The sequence below is a fragment of the Muntiacus reevesi genome, chromosome 20 (genome assembly GCF_963930625.1).
Source record: "Muntiacus reevesi chromosome 20, mMunRee1.1, whole genome shotgun sequence".
In the NCBI taxonomy this organism is placed as follows: domain Eukaryota; kingdom Metazoa; phylum Chordata; class Mammalia; order Artiodactyla; family Cervidae; genus Muntiacus; species Muntiacus reevesi.
The window spans coordinates 7,700,329-7,718,245 of NC_089268.1; the positions used below are offsets into that span (position 1 = coordinate 7,700,329).

Here is a 17,917-nt window from a genome sequence, read left to right on the forward strand (position 1 = left end):
ATCATCACTGGATATCAAATGTGGATAAATTATTACATGAAATATAATAGTTAATCAAAAAATAATGTTTAAGAGATAATCCCAAAATTCATGGAGAAATATTTTGAAATATGTGAAAATATAAATTCATGATGTAATAACTAAGTGAAAAACATCAGGGGCAATGGTGAAATACATGATATGAAGATAAAAAGTAAACAACATACAATATATTGATTTTGTACAAAATTATTTAATATTCATTTATTAGATCTAACAACAAAATTTAGAAGAATATTTGCTAACATTGTAAGTATACAAAAAATTGACTCTCTTAGGTTTATAATTTCACTTTTTTCTTTTTAAATATTCTGGAACCAAAATGAATTTTATGATAAACTTTTTAAACAGCATCACACATAAGTCACACATTATATGAAATAATGATTCTACTTTGTATCCCTTAGCTTTAAGGCACATTAAGAATCAACAGATATTCACAAAAGAAATATATCTGTGGAATGGTATTTGAATAACTGGAAAATCTTGAGTAAAGTTATAGTTAAGTACAGTCAGAGTTAAAACTTATTTGGAGCACATCTCAATTAAATAAGATTATCTGCTTCCACAAATGTAGATGTTGAAATAAATCCAGACCTCAACAGACCATGTCAAAATTGTGGCCAGCCCCAATCCCTGAAACAGAGGAATACCAGAGTATTCAGGACAAAGGCACTATTCTGAAACTATCTGCCAAGAATTACTTTGAAATCATACCTAATTTCTTGAGTTTCTGCTTACAAACCTACATATTATGTAGAGAGCAAAAATTGTCTCACCAAACTTTAATATGAAAGTACATCCAAGCAACATTATCTTTCCACCAATAATAACTTGGGGAGAAAAAGGAAACATTGCTTGAAATGACTACATCCATGAAGCCTGGGAGTGTCTGTTGAAAACTCAAGATCCTGAGTAAATTATCTGAAGCATTATGTGCTTGCTTAGTCTTAACCCTGGGAGCTCCTCAACTTCAGAAACTTTGGAAAGTTCCCATGTATAGATGCTGACATACAGATATTTGTGGAGGAAAAAAAAATATAAGGAGAATAGTCAAAGATAAAAGGCAGAGAGGGAAGTAAATCTGCTGTGAAAAAGCCCACGCTACCTCACAGGTAAATGGAATGAAGCCCTGGCCTTCCTACTCCATCAGTGAGAAGGGGACTCAGGAACTACTTAAAAGCTCTATTTCCAGAAATGATGGCAACTGCTGTGGGAAAAAAAGAACAGGCTTTTGCATGTAATTAAACATGATTAAAACTCTCGTCTTTATGTAATTTCAGCTTTATACAATTTCAGTTGCATTGCTGTAAATTTCAGGACTTCCAATTTCAGAGCTGCCTAATGACAGCCCATTAGCCCTTAGCTCTGAAAGAAGCCCCATCTAACAATAAGAAAGAATGGGTAATATTAAAGCCAGATTGGCTTGGTTAACTCTGGGTTCTGCTTTTAATAAATCTGTAAATGACTATGGTCTAAGAACAAAATGAAAAATCTCACTCATTAAACATCAAATCTAATAGATCACACAATTGTCAGATGGTTCTAAATTTAACACACAAACAATTAAAAACATTTTCTTATTGCAACTGAATTCCTTATTTGATTACAAGGAAATACACATTCCAAAAGCTATTTAAAAATTCAATTTTTTCTGGTAAATATACTTTACTTTTCCTGTGAAAAATGACTGTTCATTCTTAATGTTTTATTTGCATATTGTTGAATTATTAGGAAGTGTGCAAATTTTCCAGTCTATTACACTCAGCTTTCCAAAACAGATAGATACTCATGTTATAGCAGTTGGAAATTCCCTATGTTACAAGGGAGTTTTAAAACCAACTTTTATGAATGATGTGAAATTGAGTACCATGTTCTGGATTTGAGTGTATCAAATGCCCCTGCTGTAGTTACTTGTTTATTTTTGCAACACTTAAAGAGATGGCTAAAGAGAAAGACAACTACTTTTAAAGAAGTTTCCTCAAGCAGAGTGGAGTAGAAGCCAGCAAGTTATGATGTGGGTATAGTATTAAAAATACAGGCTTTTGTACTCAAACCCTAGTTCTACTGATAAGAGAGCTGTTTAGCTCTTGAAAGGTTACACAACTTCTCTGAGGCTTAGTTTTCTCATGTTGAAAAAGGAGGTATTAACTTCACAGATGAGACAATATACTTAACCTTGCATTCTATTCATTGCCTAGCTCCTAACCAAGTGGAGTTCCTTCTCTAGAGCAAAAGCATGTTAGGGGAAATTTCACTTCCGGTTCCTTTTCTCCTCCTCTCCTTGTCAAAGGTCAACTGGAAGGAGGTCAAATATGTTGCCTAGCAATTAAAAAGTGGACTCCTAAGTTATGTTCAGAGAGCAGCCTCTCCAACTAAGAGAGTTTTAAGCTGTGCATATGCTTGGTAGGCTGGCAGAATTCAACTAAACCTTTCCTAGTTGATTGCTGTTGAGTCAGGAAATGTAAATATTCTCTCATCTAATTCTCAACAGTCTGGGTGAAGCAGGTGTTGAACATATTTGGGAGGTAACATGTGACAGAATGTTATAGACACTTTAGTACCGTGACTTATTGGTGATGTGGTTTGGGGCATTAGCTCTGAGTCACAATATCGCAATTATCACCTATAGATAATGAGGAAAATGGTACCCATAAAATACTGCTCTGAGGACTTGAGATTCTAGCTGAGGACCTCATCTATGAATGCTGGGTTTTCTTCTCCTGCTGTTGTTTATTTTCTTGTCATGTTTCTTATCATGGTTTTAAAAACTGTGGAAAATTGTTAATGACATAGTTTAATGTTATTATTTTACTTAGTAACGATGCAGCTTTTAATATTTGGCTGAATTTTGAATTTTTAAAACATGTTGTCCCATATAGCAACTTAGAAAGTGTTAAACAATATATTTAACATGTCATGTGGGACTACCCTGGTGGATCAGATGGTAAAGGATCTGCCGGCAATGCAAGAAACCCAGGTTCAACCTCTGGGTGGGGAAGACCCTCTAAAGAAGGGAATGGCTCCCCACTCCAATACTCCTGCCTGGAGAATTCTGTGACAGAGGAACCCGGGGACTACAGTCCATGGGGTCACAAAGAGCCAGACACGACTGTGTGACCAACACTTAACTTATGGGACTTCCCTGGCGGTCCAGTGGTTAAGATGCTATACTTCCATCTCAGGGGCTGCAGGCTCAATCCCTGTTCACGGAACTAAGATCCCACCTGCCTTGCTGCACGGCTACACCCGCACCACCTCCCCCCAAAAAATGTGTCATAGAAATACTTTCCACTCTCAAATGATGCATTGTTCCTTGAATTCTGCTCTTTGTGAATGAAAAAAAAGCCAAGTTACAGTTTCTGTAATGAATATGGAACTTTTATTTCATTACTCTAAGAAAGGCAAAATGGGATCTTATGAACTACATATCATCATCAAACTAAAATATAGAAAGATTTAAAAGTTTCAACCAGGCCCCAAGGTCATGGAAGAACCAAGCCAGGCCATGTAGCACTTCTCATTGTCATCAGGGTGTTCTCAAGGAAACACTATGCAGTTGGAGTGTATTTGGCATAGTATAGTAAAGAGCAAAGGGTTTTGTGAGCAAAGAGTTTTGCACGCAAAACACCTAATCACTGTCATACTAATCCAAGATAAAAATTTATGTGGAAGTTTACAGTTTTAAAGTCTTCTTCATATTAGAAAAAGGAGGGGAATAACTTAAGTTTTCCAAATTCTTTCTGGCTTGCTGTAAGTTTGAAGGAAAAGAATGACTATAAAGGTTCAGCAGCTGATGGGTGGGATGGCTACAGTTTCCCTTGGTCCAAAGTGGAAATAAGCACATTCTGCAAATAAATTTCTATGATTAATTTGAAACACCTGAGGCCAATACTTTGCAAATACCTCAGATAAAAAATGTGCTGAGACATGTGGTTTAAATTGTACTACTGTTTCCCTACCAGTTTCACAGAAAAATTAATAAAACATTAATAAAATACAAGTTATCCTGTAGAATTTAAAAGTAATTGAAAACCACAAGTGCTTTGCCCTATTTTCACATAGTCTGAAGATATGAAAACCCCACAAAGACATACTGTAAAAGACTGCTGACAGTGTTATGATCATTTTTAATAAGGAAAGAGTTTGTAATGAATGGCTAAAATCCATACACCACTTCTCCACTAAAACTTCCATTAAAGACAAGCAGATCTTCAGTCTGAAGAAAACAATTTCATTACATTTGTCTTATCATTTAAAAATCATGTATTTATAGACATTCCATCTATAGTGCAGTTAAGCACAATTAATTTTATCACACAGAACAATACTGTACATATGTGAGTTGGTAAACACACACATCATACCTCAAATTCTGCCCCCATAGAAATTAGTATATTACAAAAATATGCTAATTTTTCCATGCTAACATTCCATAATGTTCTTTGGACAAATATTTATACCCACATTGATTTTATATTTTAAGGTCTATTTGTAATTATAGTAGCTCATTTATTTTTGTGTATGAAGTTTCCAAACTTCTGCATAAATCCTCGAAACTTGTTTTCATTTGGCTGAAATGAGTGGTAAACACCGGTGTTATAATTAAGCATTGGGCTGGACCTGCCATAACTATTTCCCATAGTTGAGGATTTCACTTCTGGGCGGTGTGTACTGCTATTTGGCATGTTGCTTGTTGGCTGAATAGAGCTTTCAATCCTACAAAATGGCTCAAAACGACTGTAAACACGCCGGTCAATTGAATGAGTTCTCAGAAGCTCATCACTGGGCTTTGACCTTGGAGAAGAAGTCGGTTTTCTTTCAGGAACAACAACTGCTTTAATCTCCTTTGAATCTCGGTACTGGATCTGCTCGGTGTTGAATCTGGGGGCAGAGGCATCTCCCGCTCTTTCTGAGAACTTGCTTTCAGCTGGACCTGAAGAAGCTATGGTTTTGCTACTTTCGTCGGATGGAGAATGTATCCTCTGGGATGAATGTACTGCTACATCTTCCTTACTCTTGTGGATGGTGCCTGGAGAGTTGGATGAAGATGAATGCTTTCTCCTAGGTGATGAATCACTTTTGGGTTCTGATATTTTTTGCTTTTGATTCTCTTCAGCCTCAGAAGTTAAGGTGTCAGAACTACTACACATTCTGTAAAAGGCAGGTGCTTTGTTTTTGGACAGATTGTCTTTCTTTTCTGGGGCAAGGCTAAGTAAGGACCTTAACTTCTGAGATCCCTTTTTCAAAAAATTTGGGGAACCCTTCACTTCTTTCTTGGGAGTGACTTCTTTGTTGGGCTCCTCTTTGTTCACATCAAGCAATGCGGCCATGGAAATGGACTTGGTAGCGGTGCCACTTGGAGGGTCTCCCTTGGAAACCTCCTCTTCCCCCCCTTCCTCTTCTTCCACACCATGGGTCACATTGTGCATGCTTTTAGAGCTTTTTAACAACTCCTCTTTAGGTTTCCCTGGTTGTTTCACTGGATTCCTGGTAAGTGTGCTATACACATAATGCTTACTATTCCCATGATCTACATTGGCTTTTGAGTGGTCAAAGAACGGGAAACTGCGCCTTTTAAGCAGATTCTCATTTTTCTGATTCTTTAGGTTTTCCGTCTGCTTGTTTGCACACAGGGTTGTGTATAAGTAGTTGTTTGACTCCGTAGGGCCATTTGTAATTGGGTTTAAGGCTGGGGGGTGGCTTTCAGGAACCTGTAAGGTGTGCATTTTTGGTGCCTCTGGCTGCAATGAGAGCTTGGGTGTTGACTCCTCTGAGGGTTTGTCTCTCATAAGCTGTGCCCCTGTTGGGGTGTCTGGGAGCTTTTTAGGTGTATCACTTCCCTGGGAACCAACGACAGTTGAATTTGAGGAATCAGTTGTATAACTGCTGACTTCCTGCTGCTCAGGTAAAGTGGGTTTAAACACGAAGGAGGAACGAAGCCGACAGTGAGTGTATAGGGTGCTGGCTTTCAAATTCTCAGGTCCCTCACAGCCCTCAAACCTGTCGGCGGGAGCAGATCCGTTGGAATCAGGGGGGGCCTCTGAATGGTCATTTAAGTAGGACTCAATCCTCCAGTTACGCAAAAATGACTTTGTGGTATGTTCAAGGGTTGGCATGCGTTGTTGCAAGAAGCGAATATGATTATCTGTCCCGTTAAAAGACCTCCGCACGTTGGAATTCCTTTCTGGAAGATTGGTCGTCTTCCTCTGGGCAAGGCGGTCAGCAAAACTCTGCGCAGGTGCGTGCTGGCGGGCTCCGTAGCCACCCCGGGATGAGGATGCCACGCTGAGGCTGTCTGAAGGCCTTTTCCAGGTCCCAGGAGCGTTAACATTCCGATTCAGAGCCCTGTTGAGCAGCAAGTATGGGGTCGTTTCTGGCTGTTCCCCGGCATAACTGTGCCTCTTCCAATTTTCATTTAACTGAATGTGCTGATGCTGACGGATTGGACCATTAAAGTTGGGAATAAAGTGAGGTTTGTAAGCATGATTTCTTATGTTGTATTTGTCGTGTTCATTGCGAGTATACATCCCTCTGTTTTTGAAGTAGCTAGAATCTAGTTTATGAATGCTGTCTTGTCTGCCAAAAAGGTTTCTTTGGCTGGAAGCAGAAGCTAAGGAAGACATTGATCGCTGGTAAGTACCGTTCTCCCAGAGGGCTCTGCCACGGTTCACCCTGACTGCCTCTTCTGGAGCAAAAGAGCTGGGGACACAGGACCTGGCGTAGAGAGTTCTAAACTCCTCGTCGAAGGACTCGACAAGTTGTCCTGTGATGATCTGAACCATGCTGAGGTGCGCTTTTTCAAATGACCACATGTAGCTGGAGGGGAAAAAAAAAAAAAGTCAAATGTTAACTGTGTTGATAACACTTAGCTCTACTAAGAAGTGTCATTTAATGTTGACAAAGAGTATTTTTGTTTTATTTGATTACTGTAATTTAGAACTTCAATCATTACATCTTTGCAATATGTCTCCTCACGCCTGTATTCCTATTTTAGATAACAAAGCAACTCAAGTCCTGGCTTTGAATCCATCCATAACTTTGAGAAGTACAAGAAAAGCTGAGTGTGCATTTTGCATCTCTGCCTACTAAGATTTTATGGAGCAAAACATGGCATTCTACTTCATATGCAGCATCCTGGTCAGGTGCAGGCAAGCTAGTATTAGAGGAAAAGTTGAGAGAACTGGCCTCTTCCAGGCCAACTATTCCACATGAACTTGGACCTTAGTTTCCTCCCAGCCAGAATGGGAATAAGGACAGTGTAATTGTTAAAATTGCTTATGATCATAACATGTCATGATGCAAGACAGTCTGTGCTAATGCACGTATTTCATCTCTGTCTCTTAAGTGTACTTGCAGTTTAGGGTGCTACAAGTTGGAAACAGACATAGGGTTTGTGGCAGCAGCCTCAGTCACTGAAGGCATCATCCTTCAATTCACTCTGTCCACAGTAAATTCAGTCCTCACAAACCAAGCCAGTTAGAATGCCAATTTAGGTCTCTGCTTGTAGAATACAATTGCTTTTATGTACAAAAATGCCTTTATTGTATTTTGTGGAATTTCTAAGTCTCTTTCCCAGAGTTGAGATGTGACAGTTGTCTTGAAGTTTCATATATAATTTTAAATCTTATTTTAGAAAATCTTGATAATGTAACAGAGTCACTGAGCTGAAAAAACCATTGTAATATGCTATGTCTCAAAAAAATGGACATGATTGAATGGGGGGTGGTAATATGCAAGGAATATACTGTTTATACAGGGAAGACAGTAACAAAGGCAGATGAAAATAGTAAAAGAATGTACAGAACAATAAAATACATAAAATATCATAAGCAGCAGCGTGCGACTTAAAAATCTTATTCTGATATGTTCAATTTTTTCTAGTGTGCTTACTAAATGCATGGTATGAACAGAGTGCATCAAGGTACTTTTTATGTACAGATGTGTGGCAACCAGGATGACTTCCAAGAAATGGTACAAAAGTGAATTGCTACATATCCAACTGTAGATATGAATATAAAATTTGCTAAAAACAGCAAGCAAAAGCATGAATGATCAGCTTCCAAATAGGAGAATATCCCCAGAGACAGTAAGAGTTTAGCAGTATGTTGACAGAAACTAGAAGCCAGGGAGTTCAGACTTGAAAAGTGGGAAAACCATTTTGGGGAAAGGAGAAACATGGAAAAAGAAAGCAAACAAGAGTGGCCATGTTTTGGTTGAACACAGAAAGCGGATTATACTTAGTTGAAGAAAGAAGCTATAGAACAGACTGATGGGGTCTTCCCTGACAGTCCAGTGGTTAAGAGTTCACCTTCCCAATGAAAGGGGTGAGGGTTTGATCCCTGGTCAGGGAAGTAAGATTCCACATGCCTCCTGGCCAAAAAACTGAAACAAAATACAGAAGCAATATTGTAACAAACTCATTAAAGACTCTAAAAATGGTCCACAGCAAAATAAAATCTTTAAACCAGTGGAGGAAATCTTGAAAACAAAGCAAAGAGATCATAAGATTAAAAAAAAAAAAACCCACAAAATTCTCTCTCAGTCAAACCTGTGGGCAATAATAAGTATCTTCCAGGTTTTACTGTGACAATTTCAAATGAGGGTATCCAATTCAAGATCTGATGCACATACACTGACAAAGAAAAGTTTATGTGTTTTATGTCCTCATTCTTGGTATCATGATGTAGCCAGACACCTCTTGTGTCTTACTGATGACACTGTCCTCGTGATATGAGAGCTGTCCCAGAGTGTGTGACATGGGGTACAGACGCCAGACCTCTCTAGAAATGCTGGGAGCCTAGCATATAAAGACACTTCCTGGCAAAGAAACATGCATAAAGCAGATAACTAATGAGAACCTGCTGCAGGCACAAGGAACCCTGCTCAGCGCTCTGCGGTGACCTGGAAGGAAAGGAAATCTGAGGAAGGGGGATACACGTCTGTGTATAGCTGATTCATTTTGCTGTACAGTACACATTAATACAACACCATAAGCAACTATACTCCAATAAAAATAGCATCGTCAAGAAGGAGGCATTCTGAATTTGCCTACAAGGAAAACAATGACAATGCTAGAAGAAGAGAAGTGAAAGCTGTTTTTACCCAAAAGGGTGTACATTATTAACCAGTTTCCACAAAAACCGGTTCATAACCGTTCCACCAGATCCTGTCCTCATATTTGCTGATGATAAGAAAAATCCATAATGATTAGTCAGAAAAAAAAAAAACAACCCAAAATGGCAAGGGCTACAAGCATCATTTTTTTTTAAAGAAGTTTATTTGAAATTCACATGAAATAATAGAGAGTAGAGTTGTTAGATAATAGTTTTGATAAATTTTAATAATCTGTGGTCCTACAAGTCCATATTCACTTCCACAAATAGTAACTTAAGCTTTGCCTCTGTCTTATGATGTAGATGAGAAGATAAAGAGTTTCTGCGGCCATTTGTTTGTTCTTCCCTACACCAGTTTTAAAGTAGTTCAGTTATAGTCATCTCAACAGATATCACCTATTAATAGTAAGACGAAGCTGACCTGAAGTTATTGCTAAAGATAACCTTCAAAGTCAAGTTAATAATAAAAATAGAAAGCACTCATTAGGATGAGATTTACTAGGTAACACCACTTTATAAGTCAAGTGAACTCTCATTTTAATTAAAATTTTCAATTAAAACCCCTCTAAAACCAAGTGGGTCTGAACAAATAGGTATACAAATAATGAGTCTTTGGAATAATTCATTAACTTCAAGCACTGCTCTTAACATGTTTTCCTTTAAAACCGCAAAGAGGATTTTCACTAGAGGATCCCTGAGCAAATATTAACAGTTAAAACAGGCCTAGAGTAATAGCTGATTTTGGGGGCTTTGGATGCATTAACTCATTTAATTCTCATGACACGAGGTAGGTTCTATGATTATGTTCCTTTTACAGAGGAAGAAACTAACAGGCACCCAAAGTAGGTAACTTGCCCGTGGCCATTCCCTTCAACGCGCTGCTCCTCCTTCTGGACTTCTAAGTTCTTAACACAAGAGGCAGACTTTTCCCTTTCCTCATCCTGTTGACCTGCACAGCCCTCCTGAGCTCTCCCCACAGCCTCTAGTCTGCTGTGCTTTGCTGACCCAGGAGTTCAGGTGTGTGTTGGCATTTTCATCTGCCTATTGCTATGGCCTTACTGTGTGACCCAGTCAAGATCTATGTCTGAAATTTACACGGGAGTTTTGAGGCAGCGCTTTATGCTAGAGCCAGCCGGACCTGGACGTGGTTGCCAGACCTGAACTGCCTTTCGGTCCTTAGCGGTGATGCTTTTAGACAAGCCACGGAACCTTCTAGAACTTCAGTTTCATCACATATAAAATGTAGATAAAAACAAGTGTCTTGCAGATACGTTGTAAGGACTGGGAATGAAACATAAGGGCCAAGTTAGAACAGACGTGGATACAGTCCTCCAGTGGTAGTATAGAAAGACGCCAAGGAGTAGACCTGCGGCTGGAAAACCCGCCCACCATAGCTTTTAACAGTCAGACTCTTCAGTGACTTTTCAGGAATGCTCTGATTACAGCATAATAATCATCAGGGTCTCAATAATACTAAAATAAAAGCAATCCATTAAGCAGGTTCTTCAAGGTAATACAGTTTCTATTTATATGAACAATTATTTGCTTCAAACTGTTTTCATAAGGAACAAGAACACCTTAAGCATTATAAAGCTTTAGGGAACCTGAGATATTAATTCCCTTATTTTGGGGAGGAAGAACTTGAAGCCCAAGTAAGTTATGTGACTTGCTGATGACTTAATATTCTTTCAGCCAGAACTGAGATGCAAGTCTCTCCAAGTTTTCCATGCAAGGGTTTTTCTTTTATTTTTAAGAAATAACTAAGCAGATTACATTAAAGCTTGAAACTCATAAATTCTATAAATGATTGATAATTCTGGAGTGTAAATACAATTACCTTACCTGTAGGAACCATACATAACTTTCTGGCAGTCAACCAGCAAAAATTTCTGTTCCATTTTTCCATGAAATTTTGCTCCTGTTTTGGAAAGATAATCTTGACCTTTTACTGTCCGCACTCGAATATTCTAGAATTGAATGTAAATATAAAGTAAATATTATGGTTAGAGTGGGGACATTTTGAAAACTAAAATGTATTAACATAAAAAATTTTAATCAAAAAGTACACATGTAACAATTTCTTTGAATATATAACAACAACAATAAAGATAGGGAAAAGTACATTTTAAAACAAAACCTGAAAAGAAAGCACTCAAAGAAAATGGTCACTTACATAATGCATTTTAATATAACTTAAATCATTTAAACATGACGGTTTTATAAATCTCTTAGGGTCCTACTGCAAGAGCTCCTTTCAGGGTATAGTAACATGACAACAAAACAAGATAAAATTCACCCTCATCTTGATGACTCAGACATCACTGAAATGATTGTGACAAGAAAACACCTGCTGAATGAAAGAATCACTCAAGTCAGTTGTTTCAAGGTTGCCCATGCAAAACTGAAACATTAATTATGACTGACAGCAAAGTTAATGGTGCTTAAGTGCCCCACCATCAAGAAAAACATCCTGTAAAACCATCATGAGGATGAAAAGGACAAGGGGACCCTTCTGTGGTCACCACCTTAAATATATGGTGTACATTTCCGGTGATATAGCTTAATGCGCCTTTCATGTGACTGAAAGGGAGTACCTGCAGAAAACAAAACAAAGTGCAGAATTCTTACTCTGAGACGTTGAACTTGACAGCCCTGTTTCTCGGTCATACTTAGGAAATGACTAAACTTGGACTCATCAAGCAGAATGTACACAGATATTCCTCGAGCTGATGCCTCCACAATCTCTTTGAAAATGTCCACGTCTGTAAATATATCCATCACTAAGGCAATGACCTGTTAAAGATACGAATAGGAAACAATGTTAGATACCCAATAGAGAAAGACCAAGAAAGTGCTTGCTTTCAGAAAAAAATGGATAAAATAGAAAATAGCTAAATGTATACTGTAAATAAACTATATACAGATTTATCACATTAAATGATTTCATACTAGCTTTAAGCCAAAGGGAATCTGCATTTCAGTAGAACGTTGAGTGAAGGGCAGATGTGAATCTTGGTGATCGAGGTTGTCTGCAGGGTGGATGGAGGGGGCAGTTAGGTGAAGGGTGGAAATCAGTGCTACTGTTTCTCATGGGAAATGTTTCCAGGGGAAAGCAAGATTTCTGGAACTAGTTGTTAAGAATAAAGTCTTGGTGAACTGGGACAGAAGAAAAAAATAGAGCTGAGAAAGGACCAAAGGTAAGAAAGGTATAAGGAGAATTGAAGACCAGAAAATTAAATACATATGCCTAAAATTAGCTGAGCAGACAGAACAAGTAAAAGAAAAAAAAAATGAACAAAAAGAGATGATTAAAAAGGTAAATGCAGAGAGAAATATCCTAAAGGAACAGGCCCCTGAAATGGAGAGAGTCCAAATTAACTGCTGAAAACAACCATTACTGGCTGAGAAGCACGGGGAATGAAATGATGCTGACCATCCACTGCCTGCCCGATGCGAAGGACAGAGTCCCTGCCCTTTGCGAAGCTTACGAAGTGGGAAAGAGGTCATAAAGAATGCATAGAAGAGGGAAATTATGTGATACACTGTAAGATAATGTTTACTGGGGAAAAACAGGAGCAGGGTGAGGAGGGTCACGAGTTCCTGGAAATGGAGAAGCGGGGGGTCTGTGGCATCTCTGAGAGAATGTCCTTTAAAAAAGCCCTTAAGCTGGATATCCTGACAGATTGCATCTCAGGCAGGGGGACCCAACAGTGCAAAGGTCCTACCTCAGGTTTAAGAAACAGCAAGGGTGGGAAATAAAACAAGAAATGGAAAAACTTACCAGAAAGCCTTGAAGACATTACAAAGCTTTCAGTGTTTTTTCCTAAATAAAAAATGTAAGCTGTTGACACTTTTTATTGAGGCAATAATATGGACTCATTTATGTTCGAAAAGATTGTTCTAGCCTCTGAGTTACGAACAGATGGTAAAGCTAGGAGGCAGGGTAGAAACAGGGAGGCCAGCTAGAACCATCGGAGCGATTCCAGTGGGAGGTTACGGTGGCCCGGACTAGAACGGTCCTGGGAGCAGCCACCTCCAGTGATGAGGAGAAACAGTCAACATGGGGTGCTCTGAGCTGCAAGGACTTCTGTGTGGGCTGAATGTGGGATGAGAGAGAAAGAGGGGGAAAGAGCATGACTCTTAAGATTTTTGGGGCTCTTTGACCTCAAGGACCAAGTTGTCATCAACTGACATAGGGGAGGGTAGAGCTGGAGTAACTTTTAGGTAAAAGATTAAAAAGTCAAGGGACCTGGATTTTCAAGGGGAATGCTGCATAGGGAGGTCTAAGTCAGAACTGTCAACTGGGTGCCATGGGGTAGAGATGAAGATTAAATCCAAGTCGACAGGGGACACTAGGTGCGTAAGTTAGGTGGTCTAGTACAGGGGGTAGGGCAGCAAAGGAAGGCTAAGAAAAGGGGGCATCCTGAGAGGTGCGTCAAGACGAGGTTTTAACAAGAAGGGTGTCCTCAAGGGTATCCTATCATGGGTCAAGGCCAAGTAACACAGGGATTAAGCATTCGTCGGATTTAGTAATAGACAGGTTTTTGATGACTTCACAGTGTAGTTTTAGGGGAATAGTGAGATCAAAAGCTTTCTGGAAGGGGTTTAAGAGAGCTTGAGTGGCCAGACATTGGAAATAGCAGGTACAGGTAACTCTTTTAGAGTAATCTGGCCACAAGAAGAAGCAGAAAACGGAGCAGTAGCAGTGGGTTAAGCTGGGTCAGTGGAAGTTGTATATTTTAAGGTGAGAGAAGTAACAACAGGTCTATGTGCTAAACAAAATGCTCCAGTGAAGAGTGAAAATTCATGATGCAAGAGATAGTTGGAGGTGGTATGGGGAACTGGGAGTTTCTGGAGGAAAGTCTTGGAGCAGGCAATAAAATATAGGCTATGGGGTTGAATAATCAGAGTCCAGGGAATAAAGCCAGTAAAAGACCACTGTACTACCAAGGAGAAGCCAGGTGGAAGGTGCCGGTGGAAGGCAGGGGTGGCGCCTGTCGGGGCGGGTAGGGTGCTCTCCTCTGAGTGCTGCCGTTTTCTTTGTGAGATGGGAAGACCTTGGGTGATGGAAGACAGGTAAGAGGCGTGAGGGAAGAGGCATTAAGTAGTCAACTAAGATGACAGAAAACGCAATAGGTTATGAAGATACTGTAACTGTAGGGCAGCATTAAGGACCCAGCACATCATGAATTTGAAATGGGACCAGTCAGTGTGGTTGCGAACAGGGGAGCAGTCATGCAGCACACAGTCAACTGAAATGCTCCTGTGAAAAGTGGAAATTAATGATGAAAGCGATAGAAGATGTGTAATGCAGGGGGCTTCCCTTGTAGCCCAGATGGTAAAGAATCTGCCTGCAGTGCAGGAGACCGGGGTTCGATCCCTGGGTCTGGAAGATCCCCTGCAACCCACTCCAGCATCCTTGCCTGGAAAATCCCATGGACAGAAGAGCCTCGTGGCCTGCAGTCCACGGGGTCACAAAGAGTTGGACACAACTGAGCGACTAACACTCACACACACAGTGTGCAGCAGCTAAAAGATTGACCCCGGGATTTAAACTCGATAAAGAGAGGAGAGATGATGGTGTCACAGATGTGAGAGGCAGGGAAACAGGGGTAGGATCAATGAATGTGAGGTCTCGCTGGGGCTAAACGATAGTTAAATGTTAAGGAATTGTCATTAATTTTTTACAATGACAGTAATATATAATCATAAAAGGTAATATATATCCTTTCTTTTAAATATGTACATTAATATAGCTACAGATAAAAATGTTGCCTTGTATTTAATTCACATTATAAAAGGTGAACCAAAATTGGTGATGAAAAGTGGAAGCCAGTTGGTGGTACGTGAGTGTTCTATATGCTGTTTCCTCCACTTTTGAAAATTTCCATTGCACAAAGTTAAAAATAAATAGATAAATGAATAAGTGGACATTGGATATTAGTAGGTTTCAGAGGTACCAGGTGTCAGAAATACAAGCAGGAGTGCTCGTCAGAGAAGGATGAATTAGGTCCTACAGGATCCGCAGTTACAGACTGTGATGCTATAAATGATTGGGAGTCAGAGCTCAGATGCATGTAGGACAAGATCGTGGGAGGAGAGAAGGAAAAGGAATTGGTCTTTAAAAGGATCCTTTACACACATATTGAAACTGCCACCAGAAGTGCTGGAAAGAGTAACGGACACCAAGGAACAAAAATGGTCAAGAAACAAGAAGGAAAAGAAATGCCCTGGCAATAGGCTCAGGGCAGCAACCACTAAGATAATGTGTTGGACACACTGCAACTACATAGATGAAGAAGGTCATGGATAATATCTGGTTTAATCCAATAAGATGATAGAACAAAACACTGGACCATGTTCAAACAACACAAGATGACATTCTTTAAACTATCAATAAAACATACTTCAATCAGATTTTCTTTAGGAAGAATAATTTCAATCATTCTAATGGCTTCCCAAGACCTTTTCCTTATTTATCATTGAGATGAGGTGCCGGAAGGGAGAAGCTAGTGAGAACAGCCTCATCTGTGTCTTCTACATACTCTTTAGAATATCAAACATGTGAAAAACCTTCATTCATATCCACAATTATTAATGTGTTTATGATACAATAATGAGTGATGTGATGGTATATAGACATTGACATAAAGAAATGAAAGTGTCCATTTTACAAACTTATTTTACAAAATAACTTTAAAAACCATGTCTGGAGCTGCTTAGCACTAATTTTTAAACTAAAACGGGATTATTTTTTAATAGAAAAATAGTATCCTACTATATAGCATTAAAAAAAATGACCAGCATATCTAAAGAATTTATTTATAATTTGCCAGAAAAATCATGCAACAAATTACTTCAGACTTTGGAAGTGAATACAAATGTATGACAGATAAATAAAGGGTTTTGTTTGTTAAAAGTAATTGAAGCCATTCAGCCAATGGATGATTCTAGCACATATAAGATAGAACAAATGACAATCTCTCTTGCATGACAGATAACACAATACATTAGGATCCGGGAAACCAGATTACACATTTCTGACAAGTTTATCTGATGGCAGCAGAGCCAGGCATCTTATCAGGATTGCTGGTTCCCAGTGCCCTCAATAGACACCTAGAAAAATTATATAAAGTCTACAGAGAATGTCAGCTGTGCCAAGAAAGGAAAAATAAAATATAAAATGCAGCAACCTTTTTAAATGGTGGGTTATATTCATGGAAAGGAATGACAATGAGAAATGAGCTATGCCAAATCTGATCTGAAGGTATTACATTCCCAGCTAGTTAGCTAAATCACATTGTGCTGTAGAAATAACCAAAATGATTGTATCTAATGAAATAAAAATGATACACTTGATTAGTACAAGGTTTTTCAAAGGGTACATTAATTAATTTTATAAGTCAACACAGAAGTTATTTACATTAAATGGGATTTATTAAACCACCATATAATATATTTGTAAACTTTTCTTGCCTCTTCATTAGTTTTGATAAATTGGATATGTACACAAGTAAATGCATTCCTCAGCAACACGAGACTTGGAAAACTTTTAGGAAGGTATTCTGTGTCACTTTTAAGATTTGAGAGCTATCTTGCATCTTTTAGTAGTTTCAGAGAACTCGATTCAAGGATGTGAGTTTTTGCTTATTTATCTCAGATTAGTAACTTTTCCTGAAGGGACCTAGACACAATGAATTAAAATAATATAAATAGTGACAATACATTTATGGTAACTTCATACTCATGATACAACTTAAATTCATTTAGAGAAGGAAATAATGAGTTGTTATGTATTATACTCTAAAAATAATTCAGAGAAAGGAAAAAAATGTTCTATTTCTACAAGAATGTTAGGGGTGAGTACATAGTAGAATGACATATGCTACCAGGGTTTCATGAATAAGCCTTAAATAAATCAATAAAGATTATTTTTAGCCATATAACTGGACGACTAGCATTACAGGCATAGAGGCAAAGATTAGAATGATGACCACTATTATTTTAATAAATGTTTATTGAATTAACCTAAATATAAGCACAAAGATTATCTGCTTTATGAATATGGAGCAAATTTACTTAGGATTTAACTGTATAGCTCCTATGAAGGATCTTGCAAATCTTAAATGCATTTAGATTTGATCTTGATAGGAATATAAATCCTGAAAAATAAAATATCCACACAAAATAGTATCCTGGGAAAAATGTATCTGATAGCAACATGCATATTGGAAATATCTAAATTCTATTGAATCATATTGACTAAAGTGGATTATGAAGCCCCCCTTTTATTGTAATGTTACTAAGTGCAGTGAAATATATTTTATTTGTGAGGTAGAAATCAGTGAGAAGAAAAATGAAAAGTGTGATAGATTTGATAGAAAATGCTCATCACAATGTTGACACTGAATTACTTGCATTTCCTTAGAAACATGCCTCATCACCTTCAGAATTTTAATTTTGAAACCTGTGTTGTTTTCTCCACTGTAATCCATTAAGATAGAACACTATTAGCAATATGCTTTTATATGACCCAGATACTTAATGAAATGTAAGTATACTTTGGGTTAATGTTCTGTAGTTACAGAACCGACAGCATCACCTTCAAAAATTGAAAAAGTGAATATTACACCTTTTATGCTTCAAAATACTAAGCACAATTTTAAAGTATTCAGACTTTCTTGGTAACTTTCTATATATATACAGGAGGAGGATTTACTCTCTTCCAACAGGAGAAAAGCTAAAAAGAAGTTCAAATTAAT

General features: G+C 38.3%; 1 protein-coding gene across 2 annotated transcripts in view; it reads right to left on the reverse strand.

Annotated features, from left to right (window-relative positions):
- Window positions 1–244: 244 nt before the first annotated feature.
- Window positions 245–17,917, reverse strand: part of FAM83B (family with sequence similarity 83 member B) — a 109,108-nt gene continuing 91,435 nt past the window's right edge. For both annotated transcript variants that reach the window (XM_065913132.1, XM_065913133.1), the window contains 3 exons: window positions 11,784–11,948; window positions 10,998–11,122; window positions 245–6,858 (listed from right to left, as the gene is read on the reverse strand). In XM_065913132.1, coding sequence (XP_065769204.1) covers window positions 4,548–6,858; window positions 10,998–11,122; window positions 11,784–11,948 — 2,601 coding nt within the window. In that variant the 3' untranslated portion in view covers window positions 245–4,547. The remainder of the gene's footprint in view (window positions 6,859–10,997; window positions 11,123–11,783; window positions 11,949–17,917) is intronic.